Genomic DNA, 21,335 nt, shown 5'->3' with positions numbered 1-21,335 from the left:
TGGTCACATACCACAGGTTTAATCATTTGAAACATTTAGGAGTAATAATAAAATATTTGAATCCATTTATGTAAATCTCACATCTTCATTTCCTGCAATAAGAAATTCACTTCTCAAATCATTTAAGGAATGCTTTTTATGCCTGATGTTAGCACTCTTGGTTATTTTAAGACTCTCTTACTGACAAAAGTTTTTTCACTGCAGAAGAGTAAAATATGCTGATACCCTAAATTGAAAGATGTCTTTGTAGTTACCTAATTTGGTTTCAGTAGGTTGCCCTTACTTTTAGTAGAGTGTTTTGAATTGAGGATTGTGGGAAGTTTACTAGCAAATTGTTTTTGGCTTTTATTTGGAGGTAGAATTGGTTTTTCTCATCAAGATGGATGTGCACCATGTTGGAGAGTTATATGTAGGCTTGGCCTATTGATCCCTTCAATTTTCCAGGGTACTGAGGGTACTGATATTTTTATTCTTTTATCTGAATAGGGTGGACCAAGTAAGCTAGTACAGAAACACTTGGCTGGTTTGTTTAACAGCATCACATCTTTTTACCACCCTTCAAATAATGGGCGCTGGCTGGTGAGTATGTTCATTTTTTTATTGTAGGGTTTGGAACTTTTTAAAGTTATGGTCACACATAACTATTGCCTATTATGCAACCTATAATACTATTTCTGTCCTTCATATAAGTCTTCATAACTTTTGGCTATATGTAGCTGATTAAGTTCAGACTAAGATACTGTGTTTATAGAACATAAAAATAAGATAATACTGGTCCAGTAACTGGTGACAAAATGTCACATTCTGGTAATAGAAAGTACAGTCAGTGTGGTTTTTGGTTTTGGATTTTGTTTTCTTTCCACATTGCCTGGTTAGAATAGTTTTTCATGTAATGGAAGGTTCATCTGGTGCTAGAAAATAAAATTGACATTTGAGGGGCGCCTGGGTGTCTCAGTCGGTTAAGTGTCCTGCCTCAGGTCATGATCTCACTGTCAGTGAGTTCGAGCCTAAGAGATCTCTGCATCAGGCTCTGTGACGACAACATGTAGCCTGCTTGGGATTCTCTGTCTCCTGTCTGCCCCTCCCCTTCTCGTGCTTGCTCTCTCTCAAAAATAAACTTTATTTAAAAAAAAATAAAATTGACATTTAAAACAAATATTTATTATTATCAGTAATTAATTGATAAAGTATTTTATTCTATCTAGTTATGCTATGCAGGTGTTTGTAATAGATTGTAAGAGCTGTTATTTTAAGAAATTTTACTTGGACTATAGAAAGGAACCATAACTATCTGTGTGGGAAATCAAACCTACCTTGGACTTTGTGCTTCTGTGTCCCCAGAACAAGTTAATGAAACTACTTCAGCGGTTGCCAAACAGTGTTGTTAGAAGATTGCATCGTGAAAGATACAAGAAGCCTTCTTGGTTAACTCCTGTGCCTGATAGCCATAAGCTTACTGATCAAGATGTTACAGACTTTGTACGATGCATTATTCAACCTGTCCTCTTGGCTATGTTTAGCAAAACTGGTAGTTTAGAAGCAGCACAGGCTCTGCAGAATCTTGCACTCATGAGACCTGAGTTAGTAATACCCCCTGTACTTGAAAGGTAAGTGTAGCTTTACATGTTTGGTTGAAGCCTTGGCCGGCCGTTCTGGTTATCTCTTCCCTCTACTCTGCTGTTCTACTTAGTTGTCTTTTCTGTGGCTTCTCTTTTGCTCTCTTGCTACTTATTCCTGTTCCTAGAGGAGAAGCAAGGCATTTTAACCTAATGATTGGTAGCTTGATAAAGGTTTACTGAAGAGAAAAGAAAATCGATACTAAATGGATAAAATATTTTTGAATTATTGGCAAATTTTAGTTTCTGAAGTTTGTGCTTAATAAAGTAAGGGTGCCGGGTGGGCTCAGTCTATGGAGCATGTGACTCTTGATCTCGGGGTTGTGAGTTTCAGCCCCATGTTAAGTATAGAGGTTACTTAAAAATAAAATTGTTTTAGGAAGCAAGCAAGCAAATAAGCAAGCTCTGACTGCTTTTACATCAAAATGTGAGTGTCACTAAATATTGAGAACGTGGCAGTGAAAGTGATTTTGGATTTCTTTTATTTCTTAGAAGCAGTGATACAGAAGAAAATTTGACTATCTTTATTATTTTCATGTACTAAATAGTCTTATATGTATTATTTCCACAATGTAGACTTTATTATATTCATTTTGTTTTGTATGTTGAAATAGTAACAAGTTTTCTGTTTGCCTAGTCACTGTCACATTATAGGCCTTCTGAACTTCTATAATAATACTTAAGCTTTCTGTTAATTCCTCTGCTGTCTGAACTTGAGCTTTATGATTTCTCTTTTAATGTCTTACTCAAAAAAAAAAAAATACTAGTTTTTTAGGGCTAAGAAGGGTCTAACAGTTTGAGTTCCATAAAATAGATTTGTGCAAGGTCCTTTAGTGATAATGTACATGACAGCCTATTATCTTACTTACCATTGAAATAGCATAATTGGGCACATTTGCTTGGAGACGGGTATCCTGTTAAAGATCTTGGGGTGCCTGGGCGGCTCAGTTGATTGAACGTCTGACTTAGGCTCAGGTCATGATTTCACGAGTTCATTTCATGATATATCATGAGTTTGAGCCCCATGTTGGCCTCTGTGCTGTCCGTGCAGAGCCCACCTCAGATCCTGCGTCAGGTCCTCTGTCCCACCCCCCTTTTCATCCTTCTCCTGCTTGCGCTTTCTCTCTCTCTCAAAAAGAAACATTAAAAAGATAAAAAAAAAGATCTTGACCAAAATAGGTCTCCATTATTTATAAATTGCCATAAATATTCAAGTTGTCCCCATTGCCATAAATATTCAAGTTTTACCTCATTTTCCAAACCTCTTGGTTTGGCCCTGTCCCCATTGCCATAAATACTCAAGTTTTACCTCATTTTCCAAACCTCTCCCTTTTTTGTGTGCACTTTGGGGGCACTGAAACTGTCCCAGTACATATAATTTAATTAGGAAATTGAATGGGGAAATTAGGCGCTTTCTACTCTGTCCCAACCCCCAATATTCTCTGCACTCTGGCCTCCATGTGGTAGCGACACTAACAGTTCAGTGGCAGTTCCCTTGATGTCTCTTGTTGAGGAGAGACATACCTTTAAGGAGGGACTTCAGCTGTTTGCATAGCTAAAATTTTGAAGATGGGAATATTTTGATATTTGTTTTGGCTTATTTCATTGTTTTCCAGCTGATGAATTATGTAGTGAGATACATTTTTAATAGAAGGAACAAAGTTTATATACAAGTAAAATTATTCCAACACATTTTTCTTTAGTTTTCACTTTTTGGACAAATTTAATAGCATATTGAGTGATACATGCTTGGCCAAGAGACATATAAGAGACATATTTTCAAGTTTTCTTTTATAAAAGCAAAAGTCCTTTAAAAAGTAAAAATGTAGAAAATAAATTTTAGGCATTTGATTTTAGATCTCCTCTGTTAAAGAGTTGGTTTGTTTTCTTCATCTTTTAAAGTAAGCATAGGTTTGTTAGTTTTTTTTACCCCTGTTCCAAATCCTCTTTTTTTCTACTTATGATGAAATTTCCTTTATTATTTACTTTTTCTGTATAAGAGAAATTTAAAATGACTGCATTTTAGACTCCCCCCCCACCCCCCACAAGATAGATTCTCAAAAATGAAATCACTTGTCAAAGTGAATGTTCTTGCCTTGTATTTTACTTGATGATCAAAGACTGTATTTGTATTACTCTCCCTTGTTTATGCACTCTAGTGTCAGGAATCTTCTACTATGTTTCTAGAGCAGATTTCCAATTTTAAAATACCAGTCTTCTAAAAAGTATAAAATAAGAGAAATTTCAGGGTTTTAGTAAAGATTGTTTTTCGAATAAAAGGGAAGAGTGGGATAATTATCACTTGCTCTTCCTGAATTCTGATAGTCACTGACCATTAGATTAGATGCATTCCTATTGACATAGGGAAGTAGATTCAGCTGACTGAAATAATGCCAGATCTTGCCAGTTTATGTTCTTTTTCACTGTGAAATATGCATGGAGAGCCATGGTGAGGTGGCAGGGAATTGGGGAAACATGTACCTTTCCTTTATGTGTGTGATTCTGTTAACTTATACTAACTCAAAAGATTCTGTTAGCTACCAGCCTTAAAGCCAACATGTAGTTTATGAATTTGGGAGATTTAATGTATTGTGCCTTTTTATCTGTGATGGAATCTTTTTTTTTTTTTTTTTTTTAATTCTGTTTTCAACTGTAGAACGTATCCTGCACTAGAGACTTTAACAGAACCTCACCAGCTCACAGCTACTTTAAGTTGTGTAATTGGAGTAGCCCGCAGTTTGGTATCAGGGGGCAAATGGTTTCCTGAAGGTCCAACACACATGCTACCTCTGTTGATGAGAGCATTGCCTGGGGTGGATCCAAATGACTTCAGTAAATGCATGGTAAGCATATTTATCATTCTGTTTTGTGTCTGAGTTCTAATTGTGTGAGTTGGCATCCTGTTAAGTTTTGTTTAGAACATAGTTCAGTGTAAAATTTGTTAATGCTAAAAGGATTATATCTGTAGATGCCCAAGTTTAGATCTGTGGATGGTTAGTTGAGCTATATGTCATCCTTCAGAAGTAATGTGCCATAATCTGGATACATTTATAATGGTCACAGGATTTTTTCAACGCTTGCTATATATTTACTATTTTCTTTAAGTAGAGATATTAAAAATCAGCATGTGATCATTTGTACTTCCCTTCATCTACACTGATGACAAGGGCATGGTAACAGTTGCTGGGTGCAAAATGTCAGATCCCGTTTATACACACCTCTCCTGACTTAGAATTTTGGCTCACCTTCCCTCTTCCCTGATCTGTAGCTTTTGCTTAAGCATTTCCTTTTTATCCTTAGTTAATGTTGCATCTTTGGGTGGGGGCAAAGTTAACTTTTGATTGACAGAGAGTTGGAGAATGTTGTGCTTAAACATAATAAATAACTATGAAAGTAAATTTAATGTAACTTCATTACTAAAGTAACAGCTCCTTAATTATGAGGAATCTTAAAATGTTCAAATCTAAGTAAAAAATTTCCTGGAATATTACTGTGGTATTTCCCTTAAGATAATTTATTTGGGTACTTTTTTATTGTAGCTTGTGGTATACTTGTATTTTTGAATTAGAATTACATAATTACTGTTAAATTTTTTGCATCTTCCCACAGATCACATTCCAGTTTATAGCAACATTTTCCACTCTGGTGCCTTTAGTAGATTGTTCATCTGTACTACAAGAAAGAAGTGACCTCACAGAAGTAAGGATGCTTACTGGCTGTAGAAAGATTGTTAACTGAGGTGTAACTCTTATGTAAATGCATAGTAAAATTTTTTTTATTTTTTTTTTAATGTTTATTAATTTTAGAGAGAGAGAGAGACAGAGCATGAGTGGGGGAGGGGCAGAGAGAGGAAAACACAGAATCTGAAGCAGGCTCCAGGCTCTGAGCTGTCAGCACAGAGCCCGACGTGGGGCTCAAACTCACAGACCGTGAGATCATGACCTGAGCCCAAGTCAGACGCCCTACCAACTGAACCACCCAGGCACCCCACATAGTAAAATTTGATAGTTTAAATACCAACAGTTTCAGATTACTGTTTTGTGGGGCTCCGGGTGGCTCACATTGGTTTAGCATCCGACTCCATTTCAGCTCAGATTGTGATCTCATGGTTTGGATTCTATGTCTCTCCCTTTCTTTCTCTGCCCCTATGCCTGCCACCGCCCCCCCCCCCTCAAAATAAATAAACATTAAGATTACTATTTTGTGATTAGAATGGTATAAATGGAAGGCCAGGTCATTGGTAAGATAATCTGCAGAGCACCCACCAAATGCTGTAGGTCAAAAATAGGCTATTTTTTTATTTGTTTATTTTTGAGAGAGAGACAGACATTGTGAGTGGGGAAGGGGCAGAGAAAGAGGGAGACACAGAATCCGAAGCAGGCTCCAGGCTCTAAACTGTCAGCACAGAGCCACACAAGGGGCTCGAACCCATGAACCATGAGTTCATGACCTGAGATGAAGTCAGATGCTTAACCGACTGGAGCTACACAGGAGCCCCAGAAAATGGGCTATTTTTGTAAACAATTAACATCTGGAGGTGCATTTCAATTTTTTGTCACTTTTAATTTTCTGTTAAGCAAAGGTAGTGGTGGGTTTTTTTAAATTTTGGTTTGGTTTTAGCTTAGGAATAAATGTATTGAGGGGATTGACATCTAATGAACAGACATTTTTTTCATTACTGACTGATTCTTCTAGAACTATTTTCTTTATTGTAGGCATGTTTCTACTTGAATTTTGTCATTTGAATATTCAAGTCGTAAGATAATTCTTTACACATACACTAGAAGTTTAAAAACTGTAGTTATTGAGATTGAGAAAGATGGCTATTTGACTTCTATTTTGGGCCCTTATAAAATAATGCTAATTGCTGCTTATTTTGGTTCCCAGAAAGGAGTAGGTTGGGTTTTTCTAAATTGATATGTGGTACTGGTACTGTTTCTCATCGTACTCAGTATAATAATGTAGTGTTAAATCTATTTTGTGGGCCATAATTGAGTTTTATTAGTTCTGAGAAAAAAATCAAAGGCTATTTTTAATTTTTCTCCGCGTTGAAATGTCACAGGTGGAACGAGAACTTTGTTCAGCCACAGCTGAATTTGAGGATTTTGTCTTACAATTTATGGACAGGTGAGTATGTGCTCCAGACCCGCTCTCTATTAGACATTGAAAGAAATGACTATCCTGTCCAAACAACTTCAGTCTCTCTGCATAACTACTGTCCTGGGACCGAGCTTCTGAAGTTATAAAAGGGCAAGTGATATGTGAACCTGCACAAATTGCATAGCTGTCATTCGAATAGTCATGACAATGGAGGGTTATCTAATTATCATCAAAAATGTTAAACTAGTTTTTAGTTGCTAAAATTATCCTTTCTTTGGATTATTTAGATGTTTTGGACTTATAGAAAGTAGCACATTGGAGCAAACAAGAGAAGAGACAGAAACTGAGAAAATGACTCATTTGGAGAGTTTGGTCGAATTAGGTCTGTCTTCTACGTTTAGTACAATCCTCACACAATGTTCCAAAGAAATATTTATGGTAAGAGTCTCATTGCTGCAAAAAATTAAATCCCAATCTTGTTTTCTTTGTTGTTTTAAAAATTGAGCTTCAAGTTACTTTAAATATTATATCATGCCATTTATCCTTGGTTTCATACTAAAATTTGAAAAAGATGAACAGTTGATTCTCATTATATTTGCAAATTTCATATTTGCAAATTCATCTGCTTGCTAGAAAATTTGTTTGTAATCCCAAAATCTGTACTCACGGTGCTCTTGTGCAGATGTGTAAATTTGGCAAAAATTATGAGTTGCACGTTTTCACGGCTGAGGTTGAATAATGTAACACACTTTGCCTTCTTGTTTCAGCTGTAATACTGTAGCAAGCTTTGTGTCTATTTATTTATTTTAGAGTTTATTTATTTTTGAGAGAGATAGAATGTGAGCAAGGGAGGGGCAGAGAGGGAGAATCCCAAGCAGGCTCCACGTGGTCAGTGCACAGAGCCCAACGTAGGGCTCGAACTCAAAAACCATGAGATCATAACCTGAGCCGAAATCAAGAGTCGGGTGCTTAACCAGCTCAGCCACCCGGGCACCCTGGCAAGTTTTATGTCTGTTTAGTGCCAGGTTTTCACATTTTGTGCTTTTTGTTGGGGATTTTGTGGTTTAAAATGGCCCCCAGGAGTAGTGTTGCAGCACTGTCTACTGTTCTAAGCGTAAGAGAGTTATGATGTGCCTCACAGAAAATAGCATGTTTTAGATGAGCTTTATTCAGGCATGGGTTACAGTGCCATTGGCTGACTTCACTGTCAGTGAATCAACAATATATATTAAATACACATAAAGCAAAATTATATATTTATCAGTTGATGAAAACCAGAGACTTGTTAGTACTTAATCCTGCATTTCCTCTAGGAACAGTGATTCAGTATTTGCTACATCAGTGCTCAAAACAACTTTATAGAATATATTAGATATAACAAGAATTGACTGCATTTTTTTAATCAATTAAATATTGTTTGGGAGGAAAGTTTTGGAAATTGTTTATGCCATCACATGATAGAAATTAAATCCCAAGTATAAAAATCTGGCAAACTGTAGGGGTGCCAAGTATAAAAATCTGGCAAACTGTTGGCTCAGTTGGTTGAATGTCTGACTCGGTATCAGCTCAGGTCATGATCTCAGGGTTGAGAGCTACCAGTGCAGAGCCTGCTTGGGAGTCTCTCTGCCCTTCCCCCTGCTTGCACTCTTTCTCTCTCTCTCTGTCTCAAAATAAATGAATGAACTTAAAAAAAAAAATCCCACAAACTATAATGAGTGGGAGTTTGTGTGTCCTCCCAAGACATTCTGTAAACATTCACTTATTCAGTATTGGTTGACATGTTAATGTATAGTGTGGTCTTTAAGACCAGACTTTACTTCCGTTCATGTTTCATCTCCCTTCATCTGAGATTATGACTGTTCAATGTATTTATCTTGGGTAAAAGCTAAACTGCTTTACAGATGCATGAAATATTTACTGAGATATGTTAGTATAGAAATTAATGTAAATTTTCTCATTTAACCAAAATCTTTTGAAAGGAGTTGTGGATTAACGATCCTGAAAATTGTAAATGTCAAGAGTCCATTCTTTCATTCGGCACTTCTGTGATATGATTGTAAAATTGCTTTCTGTGATGTGATTGTAAAAAAGCAGGATTCAAAACCTGCTTCCAGGTCTTTTAGAGTAGAGATAAATATTTATAGTTTGTAGCATTGTCAGAATGACAAAGTCTAAATATTAAGTACTCCAAAAACTTCCCTTTGTTATGTTGGATTAGCCAGCAAGATAATTTGCATTTGCTTCCAACAGCTGTAGTTTTGTGTTTAATGTTTCTGTAGGAAATAAAATCTTGTGTCTGAAATGTTTTGTTCATGTTAGGGTTTTGTGCAAAGATTGTTCATAGATCTTGATGTTATATTGAATTATTTTTGTAATTCAGATGGTTAAATTTCCTACGTGGTTTTTTTTATAGTCTGAATCTCATTTTTCTTTTATGGTTCATAAGATGTTTAGTTTTCTTAAAAATGCTCATAAGACATTTTCATTTCTTACATATCTTAATAGGTCGCCCTTCAGAAAGTTTTTAATTTTTCTATTTCACATATATTTGAAACAAGAGTAGCAGGCCGCATGGTGGCTGACATGTGCCGTGCTGCTGTAAAGGTGAGTTTGGTTTTTTTTGGATGAATTAATGCATCAGTAACTAGCAGGTTTATATGGTTACTTATTTTTAGACATGTTTGTTATAACTTAAAATATATCATTCTTTCAGTAGCAGCTTACAACCCTTATTTGCCTCTGAAAATAGTGTTAGGGTATACTTTGTGAGTGTTGAATATTCGTGGCCTTCCAGAAAACTTACTTATACAAATTTGTTTTCAGTGCTGCCCAGAGGAGTCTTTGAAGTTATTTGTTCCTCACTGCTGCAGTGTTATAACTCAGCTTACAATGAGTAAGTCATAAGGTTACTATTCTGTATTTGCAATTTTAGGTGATTTTTTTTTGTTTGTTTGTTTCTAGAACTCTGTTGATGAAAACAGATTCTGTAAGCTAAGCAATAATTAAATTAAATCTTGTAGTTTGGGACAGGGATTACTCAAGGTATCATCCAGGTGACATCTTAGAAATTTTACTTTGTTAAATTAATATTTTCATATATACAAGAACCATTCAGAAGTTGCCATAAAAAAAATATCAGTTATTTTGTGAGAACTGGAGGAGCAGGAGTCCTGACTGATGTGTTTATTTTCTTGCAAATTGAGTTTTTACCTTTTCTGGAGCAAGTTCAGCCACATGAGGAAGGAATGAAAAGTCTCTCAAAAAGAGAGTCTCCTCAGCTGTTAGAGACACTAAAGACAAATATTGAAATATGATGCATTTAAGTTGGATACATGGTTCTCTTTCCTTGATACTGTTTTGCTATTTTTAGACGATGATGTGTTAAATGAAGAAGAGCTAGATAAGGAGTTGCTGTGGAATCTTCAACTTTTGTCTGAGGTATTGTAAGTCTTTGGATTAAGGAAATAGTAGTATGTAAATGTTGGCTTGGTTTTAGAATTTCAATGTTTTTTAATTGACATAAAAATATGAAAAATCTTAAGTTTTAGAAATTTCTTGATATGGCTACAAAATCAGATAATGTCATTTTCTTGTTATCAAAAGAGTGATATTTGTTGATGACTTTCCACGTGCAGCACTCTGCTTTTTACTGATTAATTCTGATATTAGTAACTTTCATTGAAAATTTTACCATTTTGGCAATTCTTTTTTTTTTTTCTTCCCCCTGTCTACATTCTAAATTTGGCTCTCAGTGAGACTTCATTTTCCTTTATGGGTTAGTTCACTGGGTAGCGAACAGAGAACTATAATTAAGTTTTGTCTCTTTGAGGAGATAGACCTTTTTTTTCCTTATGAATTGTATCTACATTTAATTAACTTTCTAATTAGTTCTCATTAATATATAAGGAAAGCATATACATACATACATATATGTATGTAAAACTAGTTTGTTTGCAGATTTCTTATTGTGTCTAATCAGTTATCAGTAGATTTTACATCTTTAAAAATTTTTTTTTAGTTAATATATGTATTATTTAATTTACATCCAAGTTAGTTAGCATATAGTGCAACAATGATTTCAGGAGTAGATTTTTTAATGCCCCTTACCCATTTAGCCCATCTCCCCGCCACAACCCCTTCAGTAACCCTCTGTTTGTTCTCTATATTTAAAAAAAAATTTTTTTAATGTTTATTTATATTTGAGAGAGAGAGAATCCGAAGCAGGCTCCGGCTCTTAGATCAGCACAGAGCCTGATGTGGGGCTTGAACTCACAAGCTGTGAGATCTTGACCTGAGCTGAAGTCGGACACCTAACCGATTGAGCCACCCAGGTGCCCTGTTCTCTATATTTAAGAGTCTCTTATGTTTTATCCCCCTCCCTGTTTTTATATTATTTTTGCTTCCCTTCCCTTATGTTCATCTGTTTAGTATCTTAAATTCCTCATATGAGTGAAGTCATATATTTGTCTTTATCTGACTAATTTCACTTAGCATAATACCCTCCAGCTCTATCCACGTAGTTGCAAATGGCAAGATTCCATTCTTTTTGATTGCCGAGTAATACTCGTGTGTGTGTGTGCGCGTGCACATCTTCTTTATCCATTCATCCATCGATGGACATTTGGGCTCTTTCCATCCTTTGGATATTGTCGACAGCGCTGCATTGGGGTGTATATGTTCCCCTTTGAAACAGCGCACCTGTATCCCATGGATAAATACAGTTGCAATTGCTGGGTCATAGGGTAGTTCTATTTTTAATTATTTGAGGAACCGAAGAAATAAACTGTTTGGGAAAGGATGGTACTATGGCACATGACAGCCTGAATTCAGAGAATGTGTTTTGATCTTAAAAAAGCATTGTTAGCTGCTATTTTGATATTTGCATTTTACTGGTCCCATATGATTTTCCCTTTTCCTATTTTTCTGATCTTTTTGTAAAGTAGCATACGTTAATGTTTAAAATAACATACATATATGTTTCCATAGGGGAATAATATAGGTGTTTTGCCAATTTTCACCCTTATGTGTTTTTCATGTAATAAACTTTACTTCTGGGGTGCCTGGGTGGCTTAGTCAGTTGAGCTTCTGACTTCAGCTCAGGTCATGATCTCAGGGTCTGTGAGTTCGAGCCCCGCGTCGGGCTCTGTGCTGACAGCTCAGAGCCTAGAGCCTGCTTCAGATTCTGTGTCTCCCTCTCTCTCTGACCCTCCCGCACTCGTGCTCTGTCTTTCTCTGTCTCAAAAATAAATAAACTTTATTTCTCTAGACCAAAAAAAAAAAAAAGAATTGTTAGAATATACTTAAAATGACAGTCCTAAAATGAATTAAAGTCATTTGAAGAGACACTGTTACTATTTTAGGCTACTTTAGTAGCTAAACATTGTCCATTGCATTAATTATTGATTCTTAATCTTTTCACCAAAATGTCTTGAACTATTTTCTTCCTCTTTTAGATTACTCGAGTGGATGGGAAGAAATTGCTTCTTTATAGGGAGCAGCTTGTAAAGATTCTCCAAAGAACTCTGCACCTGACCTGTAAGCAGGGTTACACTCTGTCTTGTAACCTTCTACACCACCTTCTTCGCTCTACGACACTCATCTACCCTACAGAGTACTGCAGTGTGCCAGGTGGCTTCGACAAGCCTCCTTCTGAATACTTTCCTATAAAGGCAGGTGTTGTCAGTAATCAAGATTTCAAGTACATATTGGGCTATTTTTCTAAGGATTCAAAGTGTGGGAGTTTTTCTTGTGTATAAAGGTATCACTTCTTTAAAGTAGATTATTAAGTTTATTATTGGAATTTTTAAACTTGGAAAGTGCAACATAGCCCTGGAACGGCCTAGTTTTCTTCTTTTTTGTTTGTATATGAAGTGAGTTGGTATGCTATTTGTAACCTCTATATTCCATATAATTTTATTGAGGAACTCAGTAGACTCACAGAAACTCACTATTGCTCTTAGAGTTGAGTGGCTCTTCAGGGAGACCTTCTGGAGTGATAATGAAGGGGGGTAAGATGTTTTCATGCCCTTTTTTGTGCATTTTTTGCTACCTTAGGTTTGGATTACTTCCACATTTTCTGGAAGACCTTTTATGTTACATATGTATGTTCTTTTTTCAACTTCTCAACTTGCTGAACAAATGCTATTTTTTTCTAGGACTGGGGTAAACCAGGGGACTTGTGGAATCTGGGCATCCAGTGGCATGTTCCTTCTTCAGAGGAAGTGGCTTTTGCATTCTATCTGTTGGACTCTTTTCTTCAGCCTGAGCTCATCAAACTCCAGCACTGTGGTGATGGCAAACTTGAAATGTCTAGGTTAGTTTTCTTTCATAACCAGGAACTGTTACATAGTTGCAGATTAAAATCTTTGTGCTTTTCCTTTCTCTGTAGCGTACCCGAATGATTTATTTTCAGTGTGTGTTTATATCTGCCATAAATGCAATTAGAGAACTATTTAATATAGGGCAGTATAACAAATTCCTTCATGATTTTTAAGCCTTTTAAATAGAAAAACTTGTTTTTTTTTTTCTAGTTTGCTTTTTGTGACTTCTACTTAGCAGTTTAGCTTGAGCATTTTTTGGGAAGTGTATGGAAATGCCTATTTTTCTAGATTCAGATTAGATGTTTTTTTAGTTTTTTTTCTGTAATTCATATTATTGACATTAACATTACTTAGTGAAATATCTGAGACGTTTTTCTTTTCCAAGAGGCTTTAACAAGGAACAATTATTTAAGATCATTAGACTTTTATAGTTTAAATCTTTGAAAGTTCCTAAAATAATATTAAGAAAGTTACTATGTGTCAAATACCAGGAAATTTTAATAAACAAATCCAGTAGGAATGGAGAAGGAAAGAAGTACAGTTGATGACTGAACTGCTTTTTGGAGTAAATGTTTAGTCCATTTTTGAAAGATGAACTATGTTGGGAGATCTTCTATAACACTGTTTTTTTTCCCTTTTTGTTAGTGGTAGTGATCTTTGGGTGAATAGGTGATTGCATTCAGAATTGATTCACAAAGGCTAATCACTTGTTGTTACTTGTGATTATTTAGAGCTTGTTTAATTATAAGCAGGTCTGTATTACCAGTAAATACTTATTTCATTACCTTGTATTATTAAGTGGGCCTTAAGACATTTTTTCACCTTAATATTGTATATCCCCACTTAAGGTTCTTGTACTCCACCCTAGACTCTAGAAGGCCTCTTGTTAGAAGGGGGTTTGGAGTCTTCTAAAATATGAGGATACCTTTTGTCTTTTCCAGAGATGATATTCTACAGAGTCTGACTATAGTGCACAACTGTTTAATTGGGTCAGGAAACCTCCTACCTCCACTGAAAGGAGAGCCAGTTACTAACTTGTAAGTAAAAATAACCACTTTACATATTTTGCTGTTTTGCCATTTGGCATGATTTTAAGTCTTAGTCAAATAACGAGTCACTGGTTTTGTTATTGGTGTTGTTTCTGTATCACTTGAACCGTTTTGTCATTGTTAGGCCAAAAATACCTGAGGCAGAATTTAGGTCTATAAACTTTAAGGCTTTATTCAGTTTTTCATGTGATACCAGTGTAGGATAATTTTCATTGTTAATCGGTTTAAAAATATTGATACTAAGTTCATCCTGTAGTTTCTGAGTTAAGATAAATGCTCTTTAAAAAAAAATTCCTTTTTTTTGGTCAGCAATCACTGTTCATTAAGGATTTTACTGGAAAAATCTGTGTGTTTTTACATAAAAATTTGTTGAGTGTTATTTTGAGCTTTTAAATTCTACTAAGTTGCTTTTCTGATTTTAAGTGCTTTTCAGACTATAACTATTATGAATGAATGTCTTTATTTAGTCCATTGTTAGTGCAACCATTTAAGTTGAAAAAATTGAGTTTAAATGAAATCAGCAATATCTAACTCTAGCTCAGTTATTAAGTAGATAGATGCTAGTTTCAGATCTAGTTTCATTATACTGCCTTAGATCATTTTCTCTCAACATCAACATCTCCTTGCTGAGCAAGTTCATGAAAATCCCATAAAAACAAGTAAGTAACGCCTGCCCCTCAAAAAACACAAAGGGAGGAATTTGTTGATTTGCAACAAAATTCTTAAACACTTCAAGGAGTGGTTTTAAAACATGGCTTGCTTGTGTTTCACATATTTTGTATAATCATTGCTTGGAGTCCTGCTTTCTCATGATTCCCATTTAATTTCCTTTAAAAACTGTTCCTAGGCATTGAACTTTAGATTGCTAATTAGATTTAAGAGGGAGAAGTAGGGTCATCTCAGGTAAGGAAATGTGTTTTGAGTTTGTCTAGGAATTTGCTGAGTTCTTCTAAAGCACTTTTGGTTTTCATCAGTGTTATAGTTTGATCTAAGGGCAGTTTTACCAAAATTCATTTTTGTTAAGAGAGATTGATTTTAAACAGTATTTAAAAATGAGAGACCTATGGAAATGGTTTTGATTTTCCTGATGATCTTAGCAGTATGTAATATGGTAAGAATTTAACTCTTATGGCATGCTAAAAACCTACTTCATATATAACAGATTTATTACATCAGTAAATTGAGTTCTTCTATAACATGTTGACATTGAGAAATATGATAGTTTAATCCAATAATTTATCTAAGAGCAAAAGCATGTATCTTCTGTATATATGATTAGCAGATTTTTAGTATTGAGTTATCCTGAGGATGCACTGCTGAAGGGTCCAGTCAAGAGACTGACAGGTTTCTGTGCAGTTCATATCAGTATGCACATGTGCCATGTGCACTGTTATAGGGAATCAGAGGAAGGCCTTTATCCTTTGAACTAAGTGCACATCAGGACAGAAGTTCCATATTTTGGTTATGATAAAACCAATTAGGTTTGTATATAATGAAGTGCATTTTCAATAAAGAGAAGAATACCATGTTGTTAACATTTTATGAATGCCATGGAATAGAAATAAGTAGACTGTTTGCCTATATTATTAGACATGATAAGCCTTAAAATGGATCTTGAGCATCTTTATAGGTTTTTCCCAGAAAAATTGAGAAGGAAAGATAATTAAACTGGAAAGTTTTGTGTTTCAGAATTTTCACTTCCAGAGTGAAATTTTAATACCCTAAAAGATAATGAAGTAATAAAAAATTTATATTTAGTATAAATATGAAATGCTTTCTGGTATATTTAATAATACTTAATAATGAAATAAAATACAGAACGAAACTTAATTTGTTTTAATCATTGAGTGATATACATTTTTAGGGCCCTTTATATATATATGTAATAGTTACATACATGTAGGCAGGAATAATGATTATACAAAGTAGAATCAAAGATTAATGAGCAGCCCTTGGCCTTTCAATTGCCAGAAGAGGGGGTTTATAAAGTCTTACAAAGGCTTTTAAATAATTCTTAACAGAATCCTTCCCTTTAAAACCAATTTCTATCTGGTGTCTCCTTCATCTGAAATTTTAATTTATTTTGACAGCATAGGACTTTTTACATTTATTTTCTTTAACATTTCAACTTTTTTTGCACATAGCAAATTAGTTGTCACTGAAGTATCATAAAGTTAGCTTTATAAATTTTAAAAATTCTTATTCTAATATAGGTAATTGTTAAGATTTCTTAAATGTAAATTGATTTGAAAAAAATAATCAGGGTGCCTGGCTAGCTCAGTCAGAGGAACATGCTGACTCTTGATCTCAGGGTCATAAGTGTGAGCCCCATGTTGGGTGTAGAAATTACTTAAATAAATAAAACTTAAAAAAAAAGAAAAAGAAAAAACTAGTCAAATAATTTCAGTTGATGATGCCATTGTTTTGTGATAATAAACCACACTGCCTAGTGTGAAGGAAGAATATCTCTAGCATAATTCTTGGAGATTATAGCAGCAAGTCTCTATAAGAAACAGAGTCAAATATACCAGGTAGGGGAGAAAAGGAAAGGTATAATTGTGATGAATTAGTTAGATGCCTAAGATGCCTGAGGAAATCACTCTTGTTAATAACAAACACTTTGGCTGTGGTATTGTGGGACATGGTGTATTTTCTGAAATACCAGACCAGTTTTTGGAAGCACCTACCAACCCAATTCTTCCTTTAAAATTAATCTTATATTTTTCTTATATAAAACTCAGGTAAAACGGTCCGGCTACTTAATTTTTTTCATCAGATCTTTCATTATTAAATTAGTTTTGCACGTGGACTAGTAGTATTTGTCTTCTAGAAAATTGCAATAATGAGAAACTGGGAACTTGGTTCAGTTCTGAGTTTTCCTGATCTTAGTTCCTGATAGAATATATGGCATAGTCTTAGAATCCCATTGTTCAGGTAAATGGCTGCTAGATGTGAAAACCAGTTTTCTGTGCATTGTATTAGAGACTGACAAAACATAAAATCTTAGGTGACTTGATTGTCCTAGGTATAAAGTAAATGATATACCTAATGGTATCTTCATCGTACTTTTTGGCCTTTGGCAGTGTAGGGTTACTAAATATCTTGTATTTATTATAAATTTTACTGTTTCAAAGGATGGGTAAAAGGTCCCTTGAGAGTAATGAAGGGTAAATTTCTTTAGAGCAATTTGAATTTTGGGCAGTTTTGTCAGGTACCAAGGTTGCTGAATTAATCTTCAAATGGAACCTCTCTATTTTGCTGTTGGAACCTTTAGTTAATGACTTAATAGAAATATGTGTGGTATAGTTTATACTTCTAGTTCTACCTTTATAGATGTGGAAGTTGGATTATATCTTTGCAGGGTCACACAGGAATGTTGGACATTTGCCTTTAATCCTCAAATCGTCATTAATTTCTCCTTTTGCAGTCCACTCTTTATAATCTTTTAGGTCTAACCAGCTATCACAGGATGCAAAAAACTAACATCTATAAAAACAGGGTTACTCAAGGTAGAGGAGTCACCATTTTTCATCTGAGATATTTCTTCTTTACTTTGTGCCCCCTTTCCTCTGATAGATCTGTTAAGTCATTCTTAGTTAAACCATTCTTAGGATCTCAGCTTTTACTAACTTCTCAGTCAAAGAAAACTTCATATTTAAGTTGAGACCATTTCATTAATATGTGAAAGGATGTGTTGTTCTGCGATGAGGGGCAGGGCTAGCTAACCTCTCTTGGCACCTCCAGGAAACTACCCAGCTCTGCTGGGGGAGCTGCACACAGGAAAGGAAACAGTTACTACTCCACGGTGAGTAACCCTGTTTTCTCCTTATTTCACCTTCTGACTGTTTTCATTGATTTTTAAAAGCTTGTGTGTCAGACGTGGAAATAGCTCTTTTGCTCAGAGTTAATTTTAAACCTAGCAACCTTTAATTCCCATGGTAGAGTAAGAGCCAGCTTTTCATTTGTGTTCATAGCTATTACTGATGCCTAGAACTGAAATGGACAACAGAACACAGAAATGGGCCAATGTTTCTTGTGAAACACTTATAACCTTGAAAGGGAAAAAATAAATCTTTGTGTATTAGTGGCTTGGTTTTTATACTTTTTATGTTTGCTTTCATGATGGGGGGGATTGTTGGGAAGAGTAGGCTGTTCTTTCACCTACAGAAAAAAATTATTGTTTGTACTTGTTTCATGACAGTTCACCTAGCCTTCGTTTGCATATCTGATAAGCATTGTGTATTTTGTTTTTCTTTTATTAGTCATTTCTTCCTTTTTCACCACCCTCTCTCCCACCAGTGATTGTTTTCATAGTTCTACTCTAATCCGATCTGGAGAAGATTGCCATCTAGTGGTACAAATAACATGGCTGTTGAAAATTTCTAGGTTGTTTTTTTTTTTTCTTTTTTAGTGGCACAAATGTTGAACGCATTTTCTTACAAATGAGGTGGTGACCTTGTGCTGTCTAGTGCTTTGAAGCTGATTTAACTTTATTATTGTTGTGTAAATGGTATTATTTATAATATGTTTTGGAATTTTTGTCAGACTTTTATTTGGTTCTTGAGGTCAAATTATGATTGTTTGTAAAATGCACCAAGAAGAAAAGAATGAATTTCATGTGGGTTGGGGTAGTGATGGTATTTGATTTAAATTATACATATTGCTACTATAGCTTTAAATCAGAACACACATCTGTAAGTGCTATTGTCACTTTAAATATGCTCCTCCTCTAAGATTGTGTAAGTAACTAAAAATGGCAAGAGCAGTTTTCAGTGTCAAAGTACAGGGCAGTACATATATACTTAGTGTGGCCACAAAAAGATACAATCACAGTATTACTTGGGTAGTGGATAGAGATTTCTTTTAGGTAATTATTCTTCTAAAGACCAGAGGAAATATTTTGTATAAATATGTATTTACACTTCTGAGAAACATTTAGTATAAAACCTGTCAATCCAATCAGTTTAATTAATTTGTTAGAGAAGAAGAGATCTATTAAAACAGAATCTTAGGTAAAGAAAGGTAAAAGGAATTTGTGATGGATCAGAACAAATAAAGCTGAAATACATGGCTGACCAGATGCTTTTTGTACACTTAAGATAGGAAAGATGTGTTTTAATTCAGGTTTCAAAAATAAAAGCCTAAGCTGATTTTATTTAAATGTACTTCTTAATATTTCAAAATTCCATACAGGTTGAGATATTTTAAAACACTTGTAATCAGTGATAATATTTCTTCAGATTTTCTAGTAGGGTAACAGTTCAGAATGACACAGGAATTTTAAAGGTTAGCATCAGGGCTCTTACATGAGACTTGTTTTTGAATGTGATTATACTGCCGTTACTAGAGTCAGAAATGCATACAAGCAAAACATTGCAGATTCCCAACTGATAGTCTTTTTTTGTTTGTTTGTTAGTTTGTTTGATAGTTAGGGTTATTGCTTTTTTATGTTATTTTTAAGAAGAATTTTATGACTAGTTAAAATGCATGCTTGGTTCAATATTATTTGGTATTAGGTACAGACAGGTAAGGTACAAAAGCATTCTTACTTTACAAAGCTACTGATGTTTATATAGCAGCAGTGAGGAGACATCAGCTCTCATGTGATTGCTTATGGCAAACATTTCCTGTGCTGTAACAGGAAAGGAAGGATGGGGGGTGGGGGATGGTCTTATGTTTTATGCTTGTTGCCTGAGCACAGTCTTTTTCTCTTTGGTGGTGAAATCTAATTTCAGTAGAGATGTTGGACTCCTTCATTGTAAGGGAATCTGATTTTAGTTTTAACTGACTGGATTTTGGATACATACATATTATTTAATCATACACAATTTTACAGAATGTTCCAGTTTGCAAGATGTTGCCAAAGGTTGAAGCTTTATAGGATGAAAACACAAATTTTATGAATCTGAATTTGAGTCTCTGAAAAGCAAATTCATATTTTATGTTATAAGATATAACCCTTCTGGGGTCCCTGGGTGGCTCACTCAGTTGAGCGTCTGACTCCTGATATTGGTTCAGGTCACGATCTCATGGTTCGTGAGTACAAGCCCCACACTGCGCTCTGCGCTGACATTGTGGAGCCTGCTGAAAATTCTCTCCCTCTGCTTCCCCACTTGCGGTAGTGCACACTCTCTCCCCCTCTCTCAAAAATAAACGTTAAAAAAATAAAAGACAAATTTAAAAAGTATATAATGGTGATTTATTAGGCTTGGTTTGAAACACAAACAGTATTGCTAGTGAGGAACGTAGTAAAATAATTGGCAGTTTATTAACCTTAATATTATTGCCCACTTAAATCCCAGAATTCATAATTACCAAATATTAAGATAGAGATAACTTGCTTAATTCAAGTTTAAAAAAATACAATATAGACAGGGGTGTGTTGATTTAAGATTAGTTTTTTTCTTCATGACAAGTGATGTGTAGCTCATGAATGAGGAGTAATCACTATAAGATTTCTGTTTATTACTAATTAGCTTTGTGTTGGATATGCTTACCCCATGTTCCCTTGGCATTTGTGCCTATGCTCTTCCTCTTAGAAAGTATTATCTTTTTGTTTATAAAAAGTCATTGAATTGATACGTATTTTGTAATAAAATGTTGAAAATAATTTTCATTGAAGAAAATTTAGATTTCAGATATAAAGATTATATTCCCTAGTAAAATCTGTTCTTACATACCTTAACAGTGGCTTTTAATTGTTTGATGAGTTTAAGTAGCTAGGTCTGGTTCTGGTAACATAATTCTTTGTGGCAGGTCTTTATTTAGGAAACGCAGTGTTTTTCTATCTGATAGTTTTTCAAAAGAAGTAGTGGCATTTTACTGCAGGTGTTAGGAGAGATCAGTGTGGGTGGTTTTAAGGGGAAGGGTAATGATTATTTAAAGAAGCTTGTCAGCTGTATATTCTTTAGTAAAACTTGAGTTTTTGGTGTCTAGTTTTAACCTTTATTATACCATTATAAAGCCTACTTTTCTTTGGATAAATGTATAAATGTTTATCATCAGATTTAAGCTTTTACACTTGAATATTAAATATTGTTATGTTTATTTGGGTGGTGAATTTTCCCCCATAAAGTCATTAATTTAATTAACATTTTCTTTAAGATGAATTAATATTGTCCTTACTGAAACAGATAGCATTAATCTTCAGAAGGATAGAGTAAAGAGTTGAAGTATTGAAGATGAGAAATGTGTTTATTAAAAAAGCATCATCTTTGTTTGGATTTAAACATTCTAGCAATGACACTTTT

The 21,335-nt window shown here is 34.7% G+C and overlaps 1 protein-coding gene across 3 annotated transcripts in view; it reads left to right on the top strand.

Annotated features, from left to right (window-relative positions):
- PSME4 (proteasome activator subunit 4) overlaps positions 1-21,335 on the top strand; it is a 98,978-nt gene that overhangs the window by 38,803 nt on the left and 38,840 nt on the right. For all 3 annotated transcript variants that reach the window (XM_042981389.1, XM_042981386.1, XM_042981390.1), the window contains 12 exons: positions 487-579; positions 1,342-1,607; positions 4,273-4,459; positions 5,226-5,315; positions 6,679-6,743; positions 7,004-7,154; positions 9,222-9,320; positions 9,540-9,609; positions 10,087-10,154; positions 12,170-12,385; positions 12,872-13,029; positions 13,978-14,073. In XM_042981389.1, coding sequence (XP_042837323.1) covers positions 487-579; positions 1,342-1,607; positions 4,273-4,459; positions 5,226-5,315; positions 6,679-6,743; positions 7,004-7,154; positions 9,222-9,320; positions 9,540-9,609; positions 10,087-10,154; positions 12,170-12,385; positions 12,872-13,029; positions 13,978-14,073 — 1,559 coding nt within the window. The remainder of the gene's footprint in view (positions 1-486; positions 580-1,341; positions 1,608-4,272; positions 4,460-5,225; positions 5,316-6,678; positions 6,744-7,003; positions 7,155-9,221; positions 9,321-9,539; positions 9,610-10,086; positions 10,155-12,169; positions 12,386-12,871; positions 13,030-13,977; positions 14,074-21,335) is intronic.

Source organism: Panthera tigris, chromosome A3 (assembly GCF_018350195.1).
Source record: "Panthera tigris isolate Pti1 chromosome A3, P.tigris_Pti1_mat1.1, whole genome shotgun sequence".
NCBI classification, from domain to species: Eukaryota; Metazoa; Chordata; class Mammalia; order Carnivora; family Felidae; genus Panthera; species Panthera tigris.
This window is presented reverse-complemented; position numbering and strand designations above follow the sequence as displayed.